The sequence below is a fragment of the Nelumbo nucifera genome, chromosome 8 (assembly GCF_055504915.1).
Source record: "Nelumbo nucifera cultivar China Antique chromosome 8, China Antique-T2T, whole genome shotgun sequence".
Classification (NCBI taxonomy): domain Eukaryota; kingdom Viridiplantae; phylum Streptophyta; class Magnoliopsida; order Proteales; family Nelumbonaceae; genus Nelumbo; species Nelumbo nucifera.
The window spans coordinates 8,655,604-8,677,783 of NC_142656.1; the positions used below are offsets into that span (position 1 = coordinate 8,655,604).

Sequence of the window (22,180 nt, forward strand, 5' to 3'; positions counted from 1 at the left end):
AATTGCCCTTGCATGGGAAATAGACTAAAAAGGCCAACGACTTCCCTGTAAATATTACGATTTTAGGAGAGTTAACCGGGGCAATAAAGACATTCAGGAATGAGCCTTGTCTTGAAGAGAACTGTCACAAAAGAATGCTTGAAAGGTTTCATGTTTTCCGGTTACTACATGGATGCAAGAAACAGTTAACTTGTTGTGGCAAAGGAGGGTATTAGCGTAATTATCAGGAAAGCAAGGATGGGTTGAAAAACTTTGGCACCTGAAATTTATTTAATTTTCAAGGCAGGTAAAGATGCTTTAATTGTTTTTTTTTAACATTTTTTTTTCTGGTTGCTTCTTTTTACTCGTCAAAATCCTCAATTTAGCTGTCTGCCTGTCAGCTTCAAACACAAATAAACCCTACTCTCCCATCTCTCCCCCACTCTCTCTGTCTCTCTCCTCTTTCCTTCTCTTACGCTCACTCCTACCGGAAAGCGGAAACAAACCCTAAATTTGCCCTAAACGACATCAATGGAAGCACCGGAATTCTTCCATGGCGGCTACTACCGTCCGGGAAATCCTCAATTCACGCCTGAAAAACGTCATTCTGATCCTAAGCCCGGTGACCATTTCATTATCGACGACCTCCTAGACTTCTCCAATGAAGACGCCGTCATCACCGACGGGACGTTCGACATTACGGGAAATTCAACTGACTCGTCGACCGTCACTGTCCTTGATAGCTGCAATTCCTCATTTTCAGGTTCTGACCCGCATTTTTCCGGCGACTTTGGTTGCAGGAGTTTTCCTGATGCTCAATTCTCCGGAGACCTCTGTGTGCCGGTAATTTTGAATTTGAAATGCCAAGCCGTATTTTCTCTTTTTCTTTTTCCTGGTACTCTGGTACTGATTCCTTGATCGCCATTTTCTCGTAGGATAAACATTTTCAGAAAACTATTTAAAAGGTCGATAAAAAGAAACCTGTGCAAATTGGCATGGTTTCAACTCAATTTTTTTTTCTTCTCCTGAGAACTCTATGAATGAAAATTAAGGAAGATTTTTGTCCGATAATGTGTTAAGAATTTTAATGAGCTTTCACGATGTTTTTCAAGTTTTAATGGCTGCAATTAAGTTTGTTTGTTTTACGACAAACCGATGCTTTAACAATTTAAAAACGCGTCTCCATTCAAATTTTTCGAGAATTAGAAGCATTTGGTTGGATTTAGTTTTAATATTTTGAAATTGCTTTACAGTACGACGACTTAGCTGAGCTCGAATGGCTTTCGAATTTCGTGGAGGAATCGTTCTCGAGCGAGGACTTGCAGAAGCTGCAACTGATTTCAGGGATGAAAGCGCGCACCGACGAGGTGTCCGAAACTCGAGAATTCCAGCCAGAGAACAACAGAAACAATCCGATGTTTCGGCCGGAGATTTCAGTTCCCGGGAAAGCGAGAAGCAAGCGTTCTCGAGCTGCTCCCTGCGACTGGTCTTCGCGACTGCTCGTACTGTCACCGACGACATCCTCATCGGAATCTGACGTCGCATCAAACTCCGGCAAGAAAACTACTAAGGGGGCACCAAAGAAGAGGGAAAGTTCGGATAATGCAAGTGGCAATGGGGAGGGCAGGAAGTGCCTGCATTGTGCCACCGACAAGACTCCGCAGTGGCGGACGGGGCCCATGGGCCCAAAGACGCTTTGCAATGCATGCGGGGTCCGCTACAAGTCCGGGCGACTCGTACCGGAGTACCGTCCCGCAGCGAGCCCCACATTTGTGCTCACGAAACACTCGAATTCCCACAGAAAAGTCATGGAGCTTCGACGGCAGAAGGAGTTGCAGAGGGCTCAGCAGCAACAATTCTTGCACGCTAACCCAGTTTTCGACGTATCCAGCGGGGAGGATTACTTGATCCATCATCATGCCGGGCCCGATTTCAGGCAGTTAATCTGATTGCGAGCATGGTTTAGTCAACTTACTCTTGTGGAGCTCCGACGGTTTTAGCAGACGAGATTCTCTAGAGAATTTCCGTAATTTTCTAATTTTCCTCGTTGTAAGAGTTCTGATTTTCTTCCTAACTTTTAAACTTCGTAGGCTCTTTTTTTCTACCGCAAATTTACTAAGAAAAAAAAAGAAATTGGAGGGAGAAGGAAGATCATTCAAATATGCTGCTGGACTGTAATTTCTTGGTTCTCTTTATCATTTTTTGGCCCATTTCGGCCGATTTCGACAAATTCCGCAACATTTTTTTTTTCCATTTTAAAGAATTGTTTTTTATTTTTTTAGCGTTTTTTATTAGTTCTTCTTTACTTGGAGAAATTTATACTTGTTATACTTATAGGTAGTATAAGAAAGAAAATCATAGGGAAATTAAATATGGCGTTTTATAAAGTCTCTTACTCCTCTATAACTATTCCTATTCAGGGCAGATTCAGAAGAAATGTCCAATCAGAAACCTGTTTGTTTAGGAGTGTAGCCTCTCTTTGTACCTTCCTTGGTTAAAATTGGCGTTTAGTAAACTGTAAGCTCATGGGCTCTTTCTCAGCACAGCTTGCCCACTTGAAGAAAGCATATTGTACGTCTTGGACCCGAAACCAGCTTGATTGGAATATGACCCAGATGGATTTTTCCGGAATACCACTGGTGTTGAAACTTCAAGGTCGTTCTACACGGGGGCCCACTGTTTGGACGATCCAGATTGAGATGCATGTGGAGTAGTAGTATGATGAAATGGACCCGTCGCTTCCCTTATTGTTGTTGTTGTAATAATAATGGTGATAGCTTGAAGGAATATGTACACATTGGCACGTAACCAAAGAACTAATTCCGGTAAACGTTAGTATCTTTTGCACGGAAATGGTGATAGCTTGAAGGAATATGTACATCGTTTTCTGTTACGGCTACACCTTTATTGAAATCCGGTAAACGTTAGTATCTTTTGCACGGAAATGAGTAGAAGACGGGGGCCCACACGTGGGTGGGAGGGGGTGAGGGGTGAGGGGTGCCATGCATATGTTATTAAGCCGGGCACATGGGGGGGTACGTAGTCCAAATCCGATATGACTGTCGGCGTGATCCTAGACATCGCTAATCCATAGGGCCCTCTTCCCATTCTTTAATTAAATTAATAGTCCTTCCCCTGCCTCGGTGATTGATTGATTGACTCGATTACCCAATATTCTTTACTGAAAGCCTACATCTCCATTTAATTCTTTTATTTTATTTGTTTTTATTGTTTATTGTTTACTTGTATAATTTCGTCAGATGAAAGCGAATACTGCGGTGATCGATCACATGCTCCTCCACCAGCATTTACATGAAATGCCGTTCGGTTTTTAACTTATTATAATTTTGCGAACTGATGGAGTAGTGATGATACAACACTCATGCATGCACACATCCATGTATCATGTATGACAGTTAAACATGTCATCATATGCCATTATGACTTGCATAATAATAATAATGAAAGCAATGAAACGGGTACCCATATATATAAGGATCCTGGGTGGGTGAGGGGAAGGAGGAATGACGTCTCTCATAGTCTCATGTCTCATTCTTGAAGGAAAACTGGTGATGCTGTCAGGGCAAAGTAAAGTGTAATAAAGCTCTACTTTCCAACTGCAATGACTGCAATGATATGACCCCTAGGGTCTTATCCTATCTGCAGAGTGCAGACAGTAGCATGCAAATTGCATTCCTGATGCCAAAATGTACGTACCTAACTACATATGATTTAACGACGTCGAAGCAACAACATTCTCCAACCTCTACAGCCTCTAACCCACTTGCCATTCGCTCCGTCCTCTCACCTGCCTCTCCTTAACCCTTTCCTCATTTAGTGTAGGTTGGAGGACGCCATCTTTCAGCGAGGGCTCCCCAGGCTTTCCTTGTTCCTTTTGGGTTAAAAACTCTACGCCAATAAATGAGTTTTAAGCTTTAAAAAAAACTTTTTTATGTAAGATTTTTGAGTTTCAAAAAAATAATTTTTAGATCACACTCAACCTCAAAAATCTATAATTACATTCCCCTCCTAATCTATTAATAACCCCCTATAAACCACATCCTGTCCATAGATTTGATATTATTCATGGTCAGGATTCATCCCAGGTCAGGATTTATCCCACCTGTACGGTGAAAGTGGAGCTAAGATTTTTAGAGGTCGACTGAACAATAAAAACCCCTTTGTCAGACTGTATTTTGAGCCCCAAACAGGAATTGGATCCAGCAATTTTTGTGCATTCTTTTGATCCAACGGACCATCTCAACCATCGTATCATAGGCAAACTGAAAAGTGTATCAGAACTAATTCCGTGAAAGCATGTCGAAGTCGAATGCAGCCTTGTTATCTAATCGGGCTAGTTATCCAACGGGTCCACCTGGTTTTCTATTTTATCTAATAAGAAACATTTTACCCGCTCCATATTTGCATGAATCTTAAAAGAAAACGTAGGTACTAGAGAAGCAATATCCGATTGAGATGTCAAACAACCAACAGACTCACATGCACCATGCTATTTTAATATATTCTGAGTTTATGATCATTAGTGTTATTTTAAAAGAGGAACATGGTCGCATTGACCGAGGCTCCTTTCAAACTCCAGAGGGATTGGCCGATAAAACCACATCCACACCCGACCTGTTCAAAAATCAAAACCCACTTTGCACGTACATTTCACGTGGCCGACCACTCCTATAATTATATCCCAAAAGGATGGATTCCATTGGGGATGCGAGAACGAGCAGTTCTTCTGAGTGGCTTAGCGTGCACCTACGGATGATAGCATATTCGTTCATGTGCATGGGCATGTATGCTTATCCACCCATCCATATCCACGGGAGACTCACACCGGTCTACAAGTCAAAGCCCAGTACACCATAGCCCACTGGGTATCCAATGATCATGCTCAGAAATGCAAGTAAAAAAGCATTGTTCAACATCCATTCATCAGGAGTTTAGAAATTTAACTCTTCCACAGTAAATGACACCGCTCAGAAAAGACTGATAACAGAGGAAAGAGACTCGTTGATGTCAAAATAAATAAAAAACCAGAAAAGTCAACTTCATGTGCTGGAACTGGAAGCTCTGTTTCCACATTACAGAATTGTCAAAGAACTTAATGCCAAATCAAATCCGATGCCAAGGCTCCTGCTCCCTCTTCGCTCCTTCTCTTCGTTATATAATTTCTTTCTCTACAATTACCACTGGCTTCTTACCGACCCCAATCTCTTATCCCGGCACAATGAGATGTAATCCTAACAAGCATTCAGAAGGAAAAAGAGGGGGATATTGGTACAAGTTGCATTTACATAGCTAAATCCTCGTCGTAGAAACAATGAAGGTAAAAGAGAACGAAGAGATATTAACACTATGAATAGATAAGAAAACCTCCATGCCTATCAGATTCCATTAAGTTAAGAAGAGTAGCATCTTTCAAATCTCACATTGACAAAGAGGGGTTTGGCTGTTAGCTAAGATGACCAAATCAGAAAATCCTCTGCACGTTTGCACTGAATAAACAACACTCAGCAATGGTATAAAAATTATTTTCTGAGAAGAGCATTAGGGGCACACTAAGACTATGAATAAGTAAGCAATAGTTTATTAGCAAAACCATTAAAAAAGTGCAAAAGGTCACAATTATTTGTGCTTCAACTACTCCACCTGTGCCAACTAGGCACATGGTCTCACAAAAACCCACAGCAGCAATCACTAGAGATGCACCACAACTTCTGCCCGACTACTCAGGCACAAAGGGCAAATCCCCTTGTTCTTTGTGTCACAAATTCTACAGCTACCCCTCCCTTTGTAAAACCACAAACCAAAAATTGGTGCATGCCCTGGCAAAGTGAGAAGACAACTAAGGCAACGTTTGATAAGCTTCTACTTTTGAGCTTTAGGCTGTGGTAAACAAATATGTGACAAAAAATGTTTTAAGTGTTTGGTAAGTGTTTCTATTAAAAACATAATCTAAAGTACAAAACACTTTTAAGCCCAAAAAACAGTGCCTGAAATTGGGGCATTAAAAGCACAAATGCTGAAGCTTATCTAAGCACGACAACCTAAAGCAGAAGGGATTCCTAGAGCCAAAGGTGTGAGGAAAGGTGCATGCCTGAATGAAGTGAGCTGCCACTTTTGAAAGAAAAAATCAAGTGAAAAACTAAATACAAAAGAATATGCAAATATTGAGAGACAATATTTAATAAAACATATTATCTAAACTGGTTAGAGCATCATGTTATCAATACAAGGATTTATTCTTGTACACTCAAGTCCTACATGGGTTAAACTGCCAAAACACTAAATATCACAGGATCAACCTACAATATAGAAAATTATCTATCCAACATCAAATTCAAAGTTCATTCATCAAAACATTGCAAGTTTGCAACATGCCGGGTAAGAAGCACCCAGAATTAGGTGAGGCACATACAAAATATGCTTTGCAAGCCCATTTTGGTAACAAGCGAGGTAAGGACCAAATAATATGCATGGCCACCATTGTTGTACAGCCTCCCTCCCCTCCCCCCCCCCCTCTCTCTGCCCATGCGCATGTGAAGCTTTTCAGTCTAGACACCCTTTTTTCATATAAATATGTGTAAATCCCCATTCTTAAGTAAATTTCTAAAAACCTTTTGCAGTCAATCCATTAGCCTCTTACTCTGTTTATACATCCAAACAATGGAAGTGGAATCCAAAGACTAGATCCTAAAAATACAACACTAGTGATGCAGCACAATCTGGGCACTCCTAGATGGCTGAAACCTGGCTCCTAGCTGTGACAGACGGCACCTGAAACGGAGAGGAACGTGAAGGATTCCCGGGGAGCTCTCCCGGCGGGAACACTCCGATGGCTAAGTTAGAGCTCTGAGAAAACTCAAAGAAAACATAGAGGAGTTAAGAGTGTTGAAAGTGCTAGCTTCAATACCTTTGCTTCGCGAGGGCCGGGGTCCTTTTATACCGGAGCTTAGTCACATCAGGCATAACCGCCACTGCCCTAGCCGTTACTGCCAAGGCTGAGGTGGCGGGTGCAGGCTGCTGCTGCAGGGTACGGACTCGTCAGACGTGCCATGCTTTTCAGAGATGGCAGGCACGACGCTGCCTGGCGAGAGACATGGGCGTTGCCACTAGATCCGCCTGGGGCTGAGTTACCTTGCACCGAGGACCGTTGGATCGCTTTGATCTCAACCGTTGATGCCCGCATACAGTGGCTATAAATAGCAGGGGTCCTGGCCATTTTTCCTTCGCCACAAATCCTCAGCCTTAGTCTTGAGCTCGCGTCCAAAGCCTCCAGCTCGGGCAGTTCTCCCTAATTCGGTCATCTTCCTTTGGTGAGTCACCCTAGCTTCTTTTCCTTCCAATTTTATTATGTCTAGTTTTGATAGCCATTTAGATGAGCCCGAGGTGGGTACCTCGGCTCAGGGTGATCTCGCTGGAGTCCAGTCTCCCGAGGTGCGGGAGGCCTCGGGTAACTTGGCGTCCACCTCTCACCGAGATCGGATGCCGAACAGATTCGACCCCTCCACCATGACCTTGGAGAGGCTTCGCTACCTCATCCGACAGCACAACCTGCCCAGGGAGTACACCTACAGTCTACCTACGGGTAACTTCCCATGGGAACACGGCCCTGACGAGGTCGTGATCTTCCAAGAGCAGCTTATAGCCGAGCTCCGTCTTCCTTTCCACCCACTTATTGTGGAGGTCCTTAATCACTTCAACATTACAATAGACCAGCTCCACCCGAACTTGGTCCATAACGTGGTTGGGACCATCTCCCTTTGTTATGAGTACGTCCTCCCCCTGAACCTGGATATATTCTAATCCATCCTCACCATAAAGAAGAGTGCTTCATGCGTTCTCCCCGAGCACATGAGGGCCTACTACTTGTCCCCTCGCCCGGGCTTCAAGTTGCTGCAAAAGCTTCCGAGAAAAATTCCGGCTTGGAAGCAGGACTATTTCGTAGTTCGAAACCCCGCGGGGTGGCCCTTCCCTACTCAATGGAGGGCGGCTATCCAAGTCCCCAGCATCATCCTTAATAAGAAGACAAGGGAGACGCTCCAGTCGTGGGCTGAGCTCGGGTTTAGTTACAAGGATTATATCGCCGAGAGAAAGCTCATCCAGGCCAGTTTGAGCCTGGGTAGGTAGTCTTAGTACCTTAGTCACTTGGCTTGCACCTTCTTCCTCCTTTTACTTTTGAGTCTACTAAAGCCGAGCTTTGTTGCAGGTCCCATGGAAGCGGAGAAACTCAAGGGGGATAAGCTCTTCAACCACATGAAGGGGAGGAAGAAGCGGGCTACTAAGAGAGCTCGCGTTGAGTCCCCCCCGGCCCCCGCTCCCGAGCCCAAGCTTCCACCGGCTCCCTCTTCTGAGCCCGAGCTCCCTAATGCTCCTTCAATCATCAACTTGGAGGAGTCCGTACCACCTTGGGAGCTCGAGACCTCGGCTGAGCCTGCTACGAAGGCAGCAGCTGAGCCTAAGGTCGTCACCGGGGCTGTCGACGCAGCAACTGAGGTCTCTGCCGAGCCCATCCGCACAGCCGAGACGGCGGTTTCCAGCTCGGGGAGCCCAAACGGGGCCCGAAGTATCTTGGTCACCCAATGCAGCCTTCGGAAGAGCAAGGGGGCTGTTTACGCAGAGGAAGTCGCAATCTGGGCCGATCTCACCCCTGCTCAGCTCGGAGCCCGAGTTGCTACCCACACCACGGTGGTAAGTTTTCTCCCTTCTCTCTCTTCTCCCCTCTTTTCATATATACATACATTTCTTCAGTGCTAACCAACTTTCTTGGTCAGGCGAACTCCGTCGTGCATGCCGTGGTAAGTTTTCTCCCTTCTCTCTCTTCTCCCCTCTTTTCATATATACATACATTTCTTCAGTGCTAACCAACTTTCTTGGTCAGGCGAACTCCGTCGTGCATGCCCCGACTCTTCAGTCCGAGAGTAACCTAAAGCGGGCTCTGAACGGTGAGGAGTCGTCCCGCGCAGCCCATGCCGATCTGAGGGCAGCTCGCGACCAAATCCACCGGCTGGAGAGCGACGCGTGGCCCAGAAGAACGTCATCGCGGCACTGATGGCGGAGAAGGAGCTGGCACGTGAGAGGAACGTGCTGAAGGGCGAGATGGACGCCCTCAAAGCAAAGCTGGCACATGAGAAGGGCATGCTGAGGGGCGAGCTAGACGCCCTCAGAGCAAAGGCAAAAGGCCTTAAGGAGGAGAAGGCCCTTCTGCACGAGGTGGAGTTCCTCAAGGCTGACATCAAGAATCAGGAACACATGGTATGTAAACTTAATAGATCTATATATGGACTTAAGCAGGCTTCTAGGAGTTGGAACATCCGTTTTGATTCTGTCGTCAAAACGTTTGACTTTGAGCAGAATCCGGATGAACCCTATGTTTACAGGAAGTCCAGTGGGGATAAGATCACCTTTTTGGTGTTGTACGTGAACGATATCCTACTCATTGGGAATGATGTAGGAATGTTGACTTCGGTCAAGGTATGGCTTTCGCAGCAGTTCTCCATGAAAGATCTTGGAGAAGCTTCCTATATACTGGGTCTTCAACTCTATAGAGATAGATCGAAGCGGATAATTGGATTATCCCAGGCCGCTTACATTGACAAGATTGTCAAAAGATACAGCATGGAGAACTCCAAGAAAGGAAACGTTCCTTTCAGGCACGAAGTCACTCTCTCCAAGAAGATGTCTCCCAAGACTTCTGAGGAGATTGAGGGCATGAAAGACGTTCCCTATGCCTCAGCCATGGGGGGCATCATGTATGCCATGTTGTGCACTCGCCCTGACATTGCTCAGGCGGTGAATGTGGTAAGCAAATTCCAAGCCAACCCAGGGCAGGAGCATTGGATTGCTGTGAAGAACATACTCAAATGCCTTCGAAGGACAAAAGAGTTTTGTCTGGTATTCGATGGTAGTTCACTACAAGTTGTAGGGTATACTGATGTCAATTTCTAATCGGATCGAAATGATAGAAAGTTTACATCTGGGTATGTTTTCACGATAGGATCATGTGTTGTTTGCTAGAAAAGCAGCAAACAGGGGTCCACTACAGATTCCACAACCGAGGCCGAGTACATTGCCGCAAGTGAAGCTGCCAAGGAAGCCGTGTGGATGAAGAAATTCGTTCACGAATTGGGAGTGATTCCGTCCAGCACATCACCCATTCCGTTGTTGTGTGACAACAATGGAGCAATCGCCCAGGCTAAAGAGCCTCGGAACCACTCGAAGTCAAAGCACATCGAGAGAAAGTACCACGTACTACGGGAGATCGTTGGTAGAGGGGACATCCTAATTCATAAGGTAGCATCAGCGGATAATGTGGCAGACCCATTGACTAAGCCACTGACACAGAAGGTGTTTGAGAAACACGTGGAAAGTATGGGACTCCAGCCTGTACCAAATTGGACCTAAGTGCAAGTGGGAGTTGTTAGACAGTTTTGTAAATAAATAAAGTGCATGTTTGATTCATGTTGTTTGGTATGATTTTGTGTAAGACCCTAAAACTGGACACTTAATGAGACCCGTGTTAGTTTTAAATGTTCAAAATCATTGGATAAGTCTAGGGAGATTTATCCTGCCAAGACTGATACTGGTGTGCCGCCAAGTGTTGGGATGGCTTGTCTCGACCACCAAGGTAAGACCCAAGGCACGTGCAGTATGGGATTACTCGAATCCTTGAACCGGACCAGATTTCCAGTATTGCCTTGGACCTTAGAGATAGATGGGCAAAACTGGAAAGTTACACCTGACCCCTAGACTCGATTATGATACTTCACTAGATGTCGGAGTGGGCTATCTTTGATATGCCAATCAGTGAGATCCTTAGCGGGGGTCAAAACCTGGGCATGTTGGAGCAGTCTGAAAATTCATCTGCGTAGGTGATCATAGTGATAGGATCAGTCCCTTTGTCGGACAAAGGTAATGATCGAGAATGCACTCTCTCTGATGGAAACCAAACTGCCGGCAGTTGATTTCAATCGTTGGAATTTTGTTTTGCAAAATTTATATATATAATATATATTTAAGTATGCTTTCAAAATGTTTGCAAATGGTTTTAATTCCCGAGATCCATGTGAGTAGAGAGTGCAGCACTGTTCCTTGCAGCCGAGAAAGAGGTCCTCTCTTGTCGGGCAATGCTTGATCATTATGGGCTGAGAGGTTAAGTGTAAGGCCATTTAGGATAATACCTGATGAGCTAATCTTGCACCTACCCACAGTCCCTGGGCTTTTTATAAGATGGCTTGGCCCAGGGACCACTTAAGTGTAAGTGTTGGGCCCATTGGGTCCATGTGATGGGCTTAGGGGTTCACTGGGCTTCTCAGTGAATTCGACTAGGCCTTGTAATAAAGGCTGGGCCGAACCCATGTGGCTGGTGTGTAGATCAATGCTTGGGTCCCACGCCATACAAAGAAGCCCAACTGGGCAACAGATTGAAAACCAATTGAGCATTGATTATTAAATGGGCCAAAAGCCCATTTCAGACTGGGCTGATATGATCACCCACTTATGGGGCGGATCTGAGATCAAGGTTAGTAAAAGCATTGGGCCTTTAACCTAATCCACTCCAAGAGACCAAATTCGAATCAGATTTGAATATGGTAATCTCCTGATAAGATCAAGAGTAAGCTAACCTAATCTGCAAATAGGATTAAGATCATCCCCTATCCAGATACTGATTTGGATTGGGATAACTCCTAATGGGATTAGGAGATTTCTTAACCAAGAAGAAAGAGGAGAAATCCTGAGAGGATTAACAGAATTCGAACCTAGGTTTTTGAGCAAGAAAACTAACTGCGAATTGAGATAGGATCTCATACACTCCAGAGAGAAGAGAAGCAATCTTCGCCATCTTCATCTCAAGAGTTCTCCAGCCGCCGCCATTCTCTGAAAAGATTCGATCTTTGAAGAAAAGAAATCAAGAAATCAGTTCTTGATATCAGTTTTTGCAGAAAGAACTGAAAAGATTCGGTGCTCAGTGTTTCCAGAGGATTCTTGTGAAGGATTCAGTGTGTAAGACGCACTTTGCTGGTTTCGTTCCACACATTGTTGTGTCATCTTCAGTAGGAGCGGATCTTGGTGTCCTCTTTGGGCGTGAACACCAACTTTGGGAGATACTGCTTCTCTGAATCAGGTATAATTCCTCCCTTGTTTTTGGTTCAGATCTGGTTCGATTATGGTTCAAGTAGGATCCTTGAATATTATATTCTAAATTTAGGGAATATGATTCCATTTTGGAATAAGGTAGGAAATTTTTTGAAATTCTCCCTCTCATTCCGCAACCTTTTTGGCGTCCATACGATGGATCCCACCATTCTTTCAGAACGACGGAAGCGACCTCCTCTACCCCCTGAGAATGCTAGGCTGAGGCAAGTTCTCTATATACACAGTTCTCATGGTGTTGTCATTAGTGTTGGCTACCGGGATAGGGCATCGACCTCAGTGTTCTCTGATCTTGGGATTTTCCGGATGAAGTGTGATTGGAAGTTGAGCAGGGCCTCTCTTACTTTGGCTAAGTAAGCTATCATGGTTGGTTCGCGAGCTTCGTACTCACCCGTAACTTGGTTGACCACAAGCTGGGAATCACTGCAGACGACAATGTGCTTGGTTTTCACTTCCTTTGCCAGATCCAACCCGGCTAGTAGCGCCTCGTACTCTACTTCGTTGTTGGATGCCGCGAACTCAAAGCGCAGTGCATACTCCAGTTTCACACCACTTGGCCTGTACAGAACGATCCCAACTCCGCTGCCCTGCTGGTTTGACGAGCCATCTACGTGAAGGATCCAGGGCTCCTCGTCCCAGTTCGCGTTGAGCCTAACTAGGAGAGATGCCACACTGGTTGCTACTTCACGGCACTCGAGCTCAACCGGTCTGGGAACCCCGAGCTCGCCCGCATTGGAGGCCTCGTGTTCTACCGACCTGGGGACTTCGGAGCTAAAGGTGCATTCTACGACGAAATCTGCTAAGGCTTGAGCCTTGATAGCAGTTTGCGGCTTGTACTAGAGTTCGTACTCGCTAAGCTCGATGGCCCACTTTGTCAACCTTCCCGAGACCTCGGGCTTGAGCAAGACTTGCCTTAGAGGTTTGTTGGTAAGGACAACGATGGTGTGAGCTTGGAAGTACAGGCGAAGCTTCCGAACTGCTATGACCAGTGCATAGGCTAACTTTTCTATCTCTAGGTACCTTGTCTCTGCTCCCTGCAACACTTTACTAACATAATAAACGGGTCATTGGACCCAATCTACTTCTCTTATTAGTACCGAGCTGACCACCTCGTCACCTACTAAGAGGTATAGCTCTAAAACATCACCTTCTTTGGGTCAGGTTAAAATCGGGATGTTGGCGAAGTGCTTTTTGAACTCGTCGAACGCGAGCAGGCACTCTTCGGTACATTCAAAGCCTTTGCCTTTTATGGCCTTAAAGAAGGGCAGGCAACGATCTGCTGACTTGGACATGAAACGGCTCAAAGCGGCTAACCGACCGTTCAACTTCCGAGGTGGTCTCATTTCTAGGATGGCTTTAATTTTGTCCGGGTTAGCCTCAATGTCGCACTGGTTAACGATGTACCCTAGGAATTTACCCGAGGTGACACCGAAGACACACTTGTTCAGATTTAACTTCATATTAAATCTACGCATAATTTCAAAAATTGAATATAAATCTTGTATTAAATCATGTGAAAATTGGGTTTTGACGACCATGTCGTCTAAATAACACTATTGTTCTGCCAATTAATGGCTCAAACAGTCTATTTACAAGTCTTTGAAAAGTGGCCCCAGCGTTTTTCAACCCGAAGGGCATGACCTTGTAACACACGCCGAGCTCGGTTATGAAGGCAGTTTTCTCTTCATCAGCCGGGTCCATCCTGATCTGATTGTAGCCCGAATAGGCGTCTTAGAAGCTCAGCAACTCATGCCCCGAGGTCGCATCCACTAGACGGTCGATCCTGGAAAGTGGGAAGCAGTCATTTGGACAAACTCAGTTCAAGTCGGTGTAGTCGATGCACATGCACCATTTACCGTTAGCCGTTTTCACCAGAACGGGTTGGCCACCCAACTCAGGTAATGGACTTCCCTGATAAAATTGGCTGCAAGGAGCTTCCCGACCTCCTTGTCGACTATCCTCCATCGCTCTGAGGCTAGATTGTGTTTCTTCTGTCTAATGGGCCTAACTACAGGATCAGTATTAAGTTTATGAGTTATGATGCTAAGGTCTATGCCAGGCATTTCTGCCGCAAACCATGCACAAACATTTAAATTTTCGAGTAAGAAACTTACCAATTGAGACCGCAGAGGCTCCTCAATAGAAGCGTTGATCAGAAGTACCCGAGCTAGGTTCTCTATCGAAGCCGGGATGGAGATGGTCTCTTCGGTGGGTGTGGCTCGCTCCGCGAACTGCTCCACGAGTCGCTCCAGCTCGAGGTCGTCTGCTACCTTGGCTTTTCCTTTGAGGGCGGCTACATATCCGCCCGGTGTGAGCACCTCGGCACCTTGGTGCAAGGTAACTCAGCCCTAGGCGGTTTGGTGCAAGCTCGGCAACCTGTAGGGAAGATCTGCCTGGCATCCGTACCTGCTGGATCTGGTGGCAGCGCCCACGTCTCTCGCCAGGCGGCGTCGTGCCTGCCATCTCTAAAAAGCATGGCACGCCTGACGAGTCTGTACCCTGCAGCAGCAACCTGCACCTGCCACCTCAACCCTGGCAGTAACGGCTAAGGCAGTGGCGGTTACGCCTGATGTGACTGAGCTCCGGTATAAAAGGGCCCCGGCCCTCACGAAGCAAAGGTATTAAAGCTAGCACTTTTAGCACTCTTAACTCTCTGTGTTTTCTTTGAGTTTTCTCAGAGCTCTAACTTAGCCATCGGAGTGTTCCCATCGGGAGAGCTCCCCGGGAATCCTTCACGTTCCTCTCCGTTTCAGGTGCCATCTGTCATAGCTAGGAGAAAGGTTTCAACCAGCTAGGAGTGCCCAGATTGTGCTGCATCATTTGGCGTCGTTTGTGGGAATCACTTCAAAAGGCCTTCCTCTAAATTCTGTGCAACTTTCCCCAAAGAACTCATCAGCATCCTTACTATGCTCCCCCTGCCGACCTGTTTTATTATTATTATTGTTTTGTACAAAATTTCTCAGATATCCACGACGGATGAGTTCCTCTATCTCGTCGCAGAGGTTTTTACAATTCTCGATACTATGACCGTGATCTCTATGAAAACTACAATACAAATTTTTATTTCTAGCATTAGGATCGGCCTTCAGCCGAGATGGGCACTTCACATACGGGGGCGTCCTTGATCGCCATAAGGATCTCGGCCCGCTTTGCGTTGAGGGGTGTGTAGTCCCTTTCTGCTACTGGAGCTCGGAAAGGCTGATTTGGCTTTGCCCCCCGAGCTTGGTCTTTCTTCTTCTTGCTGTCACCCTGAGCTGGGGGCTCTGGTTCCCTCTTTCTTTTCTCAAGGGCCTGCTCGCCCTTCTGGTGGATCTCTTCCTCCATCCCTATGAACCGATCTGCGAGCTTGAGGAACTTGGTCACGGCCTTCGGCTAATTGACAACCACATGCCACTTGAACTCTTTGTGGGTGATGCCTCGCTTGGCCACAGTGAGCCAAACTGCGGGGGTCCAGGTCAGGTAATTGTAAGCAAGCGTCATTGAACCGCTTGATGTAGCTTCAGATAGACTCCCCTTCCTTCTGAACTATGCCAAGGAGGCTCTCTTGAGTTCTTGGGCATCTCTTGCTGGTGACAAAGTGGGAGGTAAAGACTTGTATGAACTGCGCCCAGCTCCTTATTGAACCTGGCGCGAGGTTCGGTACCAAGTGCGGGCTACTCCTTTGAAAGTGGTAGAGAATGCCATGCACATGCAAGATTCACTAGCTCTTGCCAGGTGCATCTGGGACTGAAAGGCGTCTACATGATCATTAGGGTCGAAGGATCCATCGTACTTGTCCAACGGAGGGAGTTTGAAGTCCCTTGGCATGGGGACAGCAAGGAGCTCTGGTGACAAGGGGAAGGAACTAAAAGAAGCAGAGTAGCTTTTACCTCGCCTGAGCTTACCTCTACCTTGCCTTTGAGTTCGGGCAGGTCGCGGGTGGTAGTTCGGCGAGCTCAGCGACGCCTTCACTGCTTCTTAGCCGACTCGGCGTTGGTGCTGCTGGCCTCGGTATTACTGAGCTCGATGGGCCTAGAGAAAGGCTCGGATTGTTGTCGATAACTGCGAACAGAGGGACCTTGTCCCAGGTCATCGGCCAACACTTCGAACCGATTTTCGGCAAGTGGTGGTTCGAACTGCGAACGCTGAGGTGATACGGGCCTAACTGGCTGGGAAGCCCCCGACCTAACTGCAGGTCACGAGGCGGGGGTAGGCGGTCTCTCCTTTCTTCCATGTGACGATACTGAGGTCTCTCCTCGTCGGGAAGGAAGTTCGCTTCGACGGTGAGGCTTGGTTGGCTGTGCAGCTGGACGCCGAGGAGGGAGTGAAGGAAACTGTTGTTGATACTGATTTTGGGAAACCTGGTGCAACACTTGCTACTAGTGAAACTGGAGTTGCTAGAACTATTGCATCTGAGCCTGCATGGCTCGCATGCACTGCATCAGATCCTCAAGCTGACCTTGGCTGGCCATCGGAGGGGGAACGGTGGGTTCAGCGAAGGTTGTTCCGACTGTAGAGGAGTGGAACAGTCACGGGTGCCACTGTCTGAGGCACATTCAGACTGGGGACTCCGTCCACGGAGAGGGGGACAATAAACTGTCTAATGCAAACAGTGGGAAACTAGGGTTGTTCCTCAGGGATGTTTCGGCATCTGGCGTTGCTGGAGAAAGCCATGGGTGTCAGTGATGCTAATGAGTTCTTTGGGGAAAGTTGCACAGAATTTAGAGGAAGGCCTTTTAAAGTGATTCCCACAAACGGCACCAAATGATGCAGCACAATCTGGGCACTCCTAGCTGGTTGAAACCTTGCTCCTAGCTATGACAGACGGCACCTGAAACAGAGAGGAACGTGAAGGAAAACCCCTAGAAGACGGCCCTTTGCTTCGCGAGGGCCGGGGTCCTTTTATACCGGAGCTCAGTCACATCAGGCGTAACCGCCACTGCCTTAGTCGTTACTGCCAAGGCTGAGGTGGCGGGTGCAGGCTGCTACTGCAGGGTACGGACTCGTCAGGCGTGCCATGCTTTTCAGAGATGGCAGGCATGACGTCGCCTGGCGAGAGACGTGGGCGCTGCCACCAGATCCGGCAGGTACGGATGTCAAGCAGATCTTCCCTGCAGGTTACTGAGCTTGCACCGAACCTCCTGGGGCTGAGTTACCTTGCACCGAGGTGCCGAGGTACGCCGAGGTGCTCACACTAGGGGCGAGCCTTAAGCAAGTATGAACAGGTGTGTCGACGGTGCTGTCCCAAGGTGTTTCTCCCTCGGGACACTTAGCCAAAAGTCGGGGTGCTCCCTGCTTAGGGAGGGAGAGCTCGAAATCCCTTAGAAGGAGTTCGGGACTCAAGGGGAGCTCGGGTCCCTTTGCCGGAGGGAGCTCGGGGCACTCCACCCTTAGGGATCGGGGTGAGCTGGGCCTTGCTTCCCAACGAGTTGCCACACCTGCTGAGTCATTCGGCCGGGCTTCGACGAGCTTGTTATGCCAAGTTGTGGCCAGGCTGTCGTGCTGAGTTGCCACTTATGCCAGGTCATGTCCACGTGTCCCCGTGCTACGAGGTCGGGCCAAATCACCCTACATCAACTAGCATCCAAACAACATAAACACATAATCAACGGATTCGCATTTTTTGGGTCTTAGAATCAGCAAAAAAGGATTCCCCTGGTGAAATTCCATTTCCACTTACATAGGATAGTCCAACACAGCCTAAATACATACCAACTGGAATTGAGAGAAAAATACAAAGATTTCACCACAGATCTTTCTGTTTAATTTATTGAATGTCCTTGCCTACCAAGATAAAATAGATAGATGGTCCATGTTTTAGACAAAATGAAAACACTTTTAAATTTATTAGTTAATTTCTATAGAAGGATGAGATAAATTTTGAAGTGAAGGCCATTACTTGAGAGGGGTGAACTGGGTAAGGTCCTAAACTTTGGCATTTTTTAGTACAAAGTGGTCACTCTCAGATTGGGACCCGCATTCTGACGCATGTCAGCCTGAGATTTTGCCATTACACGAAGTAATGGCCCTTGAGAAAATAGCATGCATGTGTTCCAGCAGTATCTTTATCATCTTTTTTCTATTGCTCGTACCCATGCACAACCAGAATACCATGGAGTAGTAATATCTTGCATTTTCAGGTTTTAGTTCACCATTTTTAGCCAAAAAATCTTGAGAAGTTCAACAATTTGTTAAATACATAAAATCATTCCACCAAAGGAGCTCAAGATTCAATCCTCAAAATAAGAAGGCGTAGTAGTCCTGTCTCTTGTTCCCTGTTCATTGGGATATGTTTCATGCTTCACAATTGTGTCTCCAAAACGATACCCATAGTTACACCTTGTAGAACAACAATAAAAAAATTATAAAAAAAAAAAAACAATAGACTGATGTTTGATTCAAAGATAAATAGCTAAAAGACAGGATGCAATCCTGTTCCTGTCCCAGAGTCCATTCCTTGGATAAGGAAGTAGGAGACCAGAAAAATGAAAGAACATAATTGTGCAAGTTAGACCTGCTAATAAATCAAATTATCAGTAATTCTTAAAGAATTATGCTGGCATATGCTACCACATTCAAAGAGATTGATTTAGAGAGAACAATGTCTGCTAAGTCATCTTTCATCTTCTCAAATCTTAATCTTCTTTGTAGTAAAAGTAAAATTTATTAAAAAGAAAAAGAAAGTACAAGAAAGGCAACCAGTAGTCACCCAAGAGAATAAGAAAACAAACTTCACTCCACCTCACTCAATCTAAACCCAAAACCAACCAAGACTTAAAACAAAACATATCTACCCCTAGTCCCCTATATTAGGATGCCCATGCTTCTGTATATGTTTATATATTTTTATTCTTGCATTTGTCTTTCTTGACAAGCAGGAAGTTACCTATATATGACCACAAAAAAGATGATATGAAAATGATAAATCAACTTCCTCACAAAATTTTGATTTTTCAGTTTGAAAGACATCCAAATTAAGAATCAACTTCACTAGTTTTGCTGAAAGCCAATACTTGTATCCACCTTAAAAGCAAGAGATTAGGCTGACTTCCAAGTCCATGTAACAATTTTTTTAGTCCTTGAATATCCACTCAATCACCATTATCATCCACCAATTGCATAATTTCTCTCACTAACCAACATGACCAAGGCCATATGTTTCCTCTAAGCTCATTTAGTGCTTATATTGATCTTGATAGAAACTGAGGCAAATATCACCCATTTTTACACCACAGACAACTTCTAGGATGACAAATAGAAGTACTTCTTAAGTGTTTCTTCATTTGACTCTCTTACTCTCACAAAGTAAACTCTACAGTCTACAAATTATCAATATAGTCCAAGACAAACCTCAGGCATCAAAAATATGTAAGTGCCGCAAAAGGTAGCACTTCCTAATGCTCGTTTATTAGAACAGTAACCATAAAGCTGTGTTTGGTTAGAAAGAAAAGGTAGTGAAAGTAAGGGAAACTTGTACCGCTAGCTTCAAACCAAACACAGCCTAAGGGGATCATCACTAGAAGTAGAACCTGTATCAAAGGGGCCATTTGGTAACAGCTGAAAATGGTTGAACTGAATAATTAACTGTTTTTTCTTTTAGCAAATAAATTAATTAAATGATAAAATATTTGAGAGAATATTTGTCAACCTAACTTCAGCTTTAGCCATTAAGGAGCTGACAGCCTCCTTAATAACTTATCCACTAAAACACAAAGTAGAAGCCATTCAGTTCAGCAATTTCAGCTGTTATCAAACAACCCCTAACACTACAACTTTTTAAGGTAGTCAATTCCTAGATTATGCAGGCTCCAAAGGAGAAGCTACACCTTATCTAGCACAAGCACAAATGTGGATTTTGTGTTGGATTCTTGCAATCCTGCCCCACCTAAGGCATCCTACTAGCAAAAGAAAGTATCCCTATTCCTCTGCTTTAAGAATAAGAAATTTCCAGAAAGAAAGGACAAAGGATAAATTATCCAACATACAGGACCTTAAAATATGGATAGCTCAAGCATAATGAATCATTTACAAGATTCTTTTATTGGGCATCAAAGAAGTGCAAAGAAAAGCAAAGTGCTAAAACTTAGGATGCATAGGATAGAAGCCTCATGAATTTCAGTTTCCCCCCTAGAAGAATGGATCAAATGAAGCAAAAGTATAGGAAAGTTGAAACAAATGGAGGAGTTCTTTAAAATTCACCTTTCCATTTATTTCCAAATGGAAACTAGAGGCGTTTAGTCATCTATTTTGATGAAAAAGTGATAAAATTAACCAATTTCAATCCTAACAAAAAAAAATACCTGAAATAATTCATAGAGAAAAACTACACTCCATGCAATATCTACAAAGTACAAACATTTTAGAACCGATTAGATTAACTCTCAATGTGAAGCAAAACCCCTAGAAGATTAAAAGAACTTCAAAAGGACTTAGAAACCTATGAGGCATTAAATCCAAAAGTTCAAGTTTTAGCTTAGACCCAAGGAAAAAATAGAAACTCCTGATCACATAACAATTACTAATACAAAAACCTAATTCTCAATTTATCTATATTACATCTTTAAGGCACCACAAGGTGTGAAGCACCTTGAGGCTGTGAGCATAAAAGGTTGAGCATTGCTTTGAAACATAATCCCTGATTTCCTTTTATAATAATGCTCTAAACAGCCATAAGAAAACTGCCAATATGCCCAAAACCTCAATAGAACTAAATATACCTCATTAAACTAATTAAGCTTTGGACTTGTATATTGGGATTTCTGTGAAAATGAATAACAATGTCATCATAAATATGTTGTCAAACTACATACTCAAGAACCTCCGAGCCATCGTTCTGTTCAACTTTCAGGAAAAAGATGACTGAGGTTACAAAGCTTAGATGATACACATATATCAAAGAATACCAGCAGCCCCATTCAACCTTTAATCCATCAAAATCAACTATTGTGTAGACTAAATTCTGGTTAGTGTATATAAGCCAATCCACCTACATAACTCAATTTCTAAAGAAATGAAATACGAATGAAATAGTAATAGTGAAATAATAAACAAAAACCAAAAATAATGAAAAGAAACACGAGGACATTCACTGAAGACCAAAGATATCAGATTAAGAAAAAACAAGAGTTTGCATAAAATATAGAATAAGAAAAATAAAAGTAACCAAGTGAAACATCAAACAACGCTTGGAGAAAAAGTTTCTTATACATACAAATACCAAAGATAGGGATCAAACTCCTGGGTTTGCAGTACAAAGCATACCCTGAGACAACGACCTCGAACTCCTCGAGTCAATGCCGAGGCAAGAAGTCAGACGCGCCGAAGAAACAGCACTGTAGAGGGGAAGGAGAGATTGAATGCAACCCATCTCAGAATGCAACCTGAAAAAAAAAAGGGAAAATTCCCGATCAGTATCCTGTATTTTGCCTTGAGTGACACTTTGGTCCCGGTCAATCTCCACAAGATTGACGAAAATTCAAATGAAAGTTTGAGAAGAATTAAGGAATTGCCTCAGAGTAGTAGGAGATGGGCGGGGAATGCGCATCGAATTAATAGGCTTGCTGGTAGGTTTGCCGAAGGCCGATTTCATAAAGCTGAGAGCAGGTTTTGAGATAGATCGATAACGAGATGCCATGAGTATGGACTGTAGATATAAATATATCTTGAAGATCAAGGAACAACGTCGAAAGGGTTTTAGAGGTTTGCGTTTGCTTATAAGAATCTATCTTTTTGGCTTCCGCTACCAAAATTTCCCGAGCCCGCCAAGTGAGAGAGAATTAATGCTAAAAACATTCCTTTGTAGCGTACCACTTACAAAATGCCTCTTCTACCACACAACTGGAATATTGTCTGTGGCCACGTTAGATATGTGTGGCCTACGTTCAACTTGTAAATGCACCCGCATGCGTAATTATACCTGTTCACGGGCCGGGTTCAGACCGGGCTTTGCCTCTACAGAATATCTTCAGACCCTAGTCCGAGCCCGGCCCAACCATCGGCCCTAGGTCTTGAGCCCGAGCCCAGGCCTCATATAAAGTTCAAAGCTCGGGCCCAAACC

General features: G+C 44.8%; 2 protein-coding genes across 4 annotated transcripts; one reads left to right on the top strand and one right to left on the bottom strand.

The window, feature by feature from the left end:
* Nucleotides 1-365: 365 nt before the first annotated feature.
* Nucleotides 366-2,260, top strand: LOC104592082 (GATA transcription factor 12). The gene is made up of 2 exons (XM_010251250.3): nucleotides 366-822; nucleotides 1,233-2,260. Exons 1-2 carry the CDS (start codon nucleotides 511-513, stop codon nucleotides 1,926-1,928), a joined length of 1,008 nt encoding a protein of 335 aa, XP_010249552.1. The 5' UTR covers nucleotides 366-510; the 3' UTR covers nucleotides 1,929-2,260.
* Nucleotides 2,261-4,889: 2,629 nt separating this feature from the next.
* Nucleotides 4,890-21,902, bottom strand: LOC104592083 (protein NONRESPONDING TO OXYLIPINS 2, mitochondrial). 3 transcript variants are annotated; one of them, XR_016079701.1, is made up of 4 exons: nucleotides 21,633-21,902; nucleotides 21,335-21,503; nucleotides 5,421-5,486; nucleotides 4,890-5,231 (listed from the first exon to the last, which is right to left on the bottom strand). XR_016079701.1 is itself a non-coding variant. In XM_010251252.3 (3 exons), the coding sequence occupies exons 1-2, from the start codon at nucleotides 21,755-21,757 to the stop codon at nucleotides 21,353-21,355; spliced, it is 276 nt and encodes a 91-aa protein (XP_010249554.1). In that variant the 5' UTR covers nucleotides 21,758-21,900; the 3' UTR covers nucleotides 4,890-5,231; nucleotides 21,335-21,352. The 3 variants fall into 3 exon arrangements, 2 of the variants coding, with proteins under 2 accessions (XP_010249554.1, XP_088749867.1); XM_010251252.3 differs by lacking the exon at nucleotides 5,421-5,486 and having other exon boundaries at nucleotides 21,633-21,900; XM_088893741.1 differs by lacking the exons at nucleotides 4,890-5,231; nucleotides 5,421-5,486 and adding an exon at nucleotides 7,798-18,462.
* Nucleotides 21,903-22,180: the final 278 nt, after the last annotated feature.

Excerpts from the sequence above, each read along its gene's own strand:
- LOC104592082 (XM_010251250.3), top strand. The coding sequence starts at position 511 with ATGGAAGCACCGGAATTCTTCCATGGCGGCTACTACCGTCCGGGAAAT. Across the intron at positions 823-1,232 it reads CCGGAGACCTCTGTGTGCCG|TACGACGACTTAGCTGAGCT; the intron begins GTAATTTTGAAT and ends ATTGCTTTACAG.
- LOC104592083 (XM_010251252.3), bottom strand. The coding sequence starts at position 21,757 with ATGGCATCTCGTTATCGATCTATCTCAAAACCTGCTCTCAGCTTTATG. Across the intron at positions 21,504-21,632 it reads CCATCTCCTACTACTCTGAG|GTTGCATTCTGAGATGGGTT; the intron begins GCAATTCCTTAA and ends TTTTTTTTTCAG.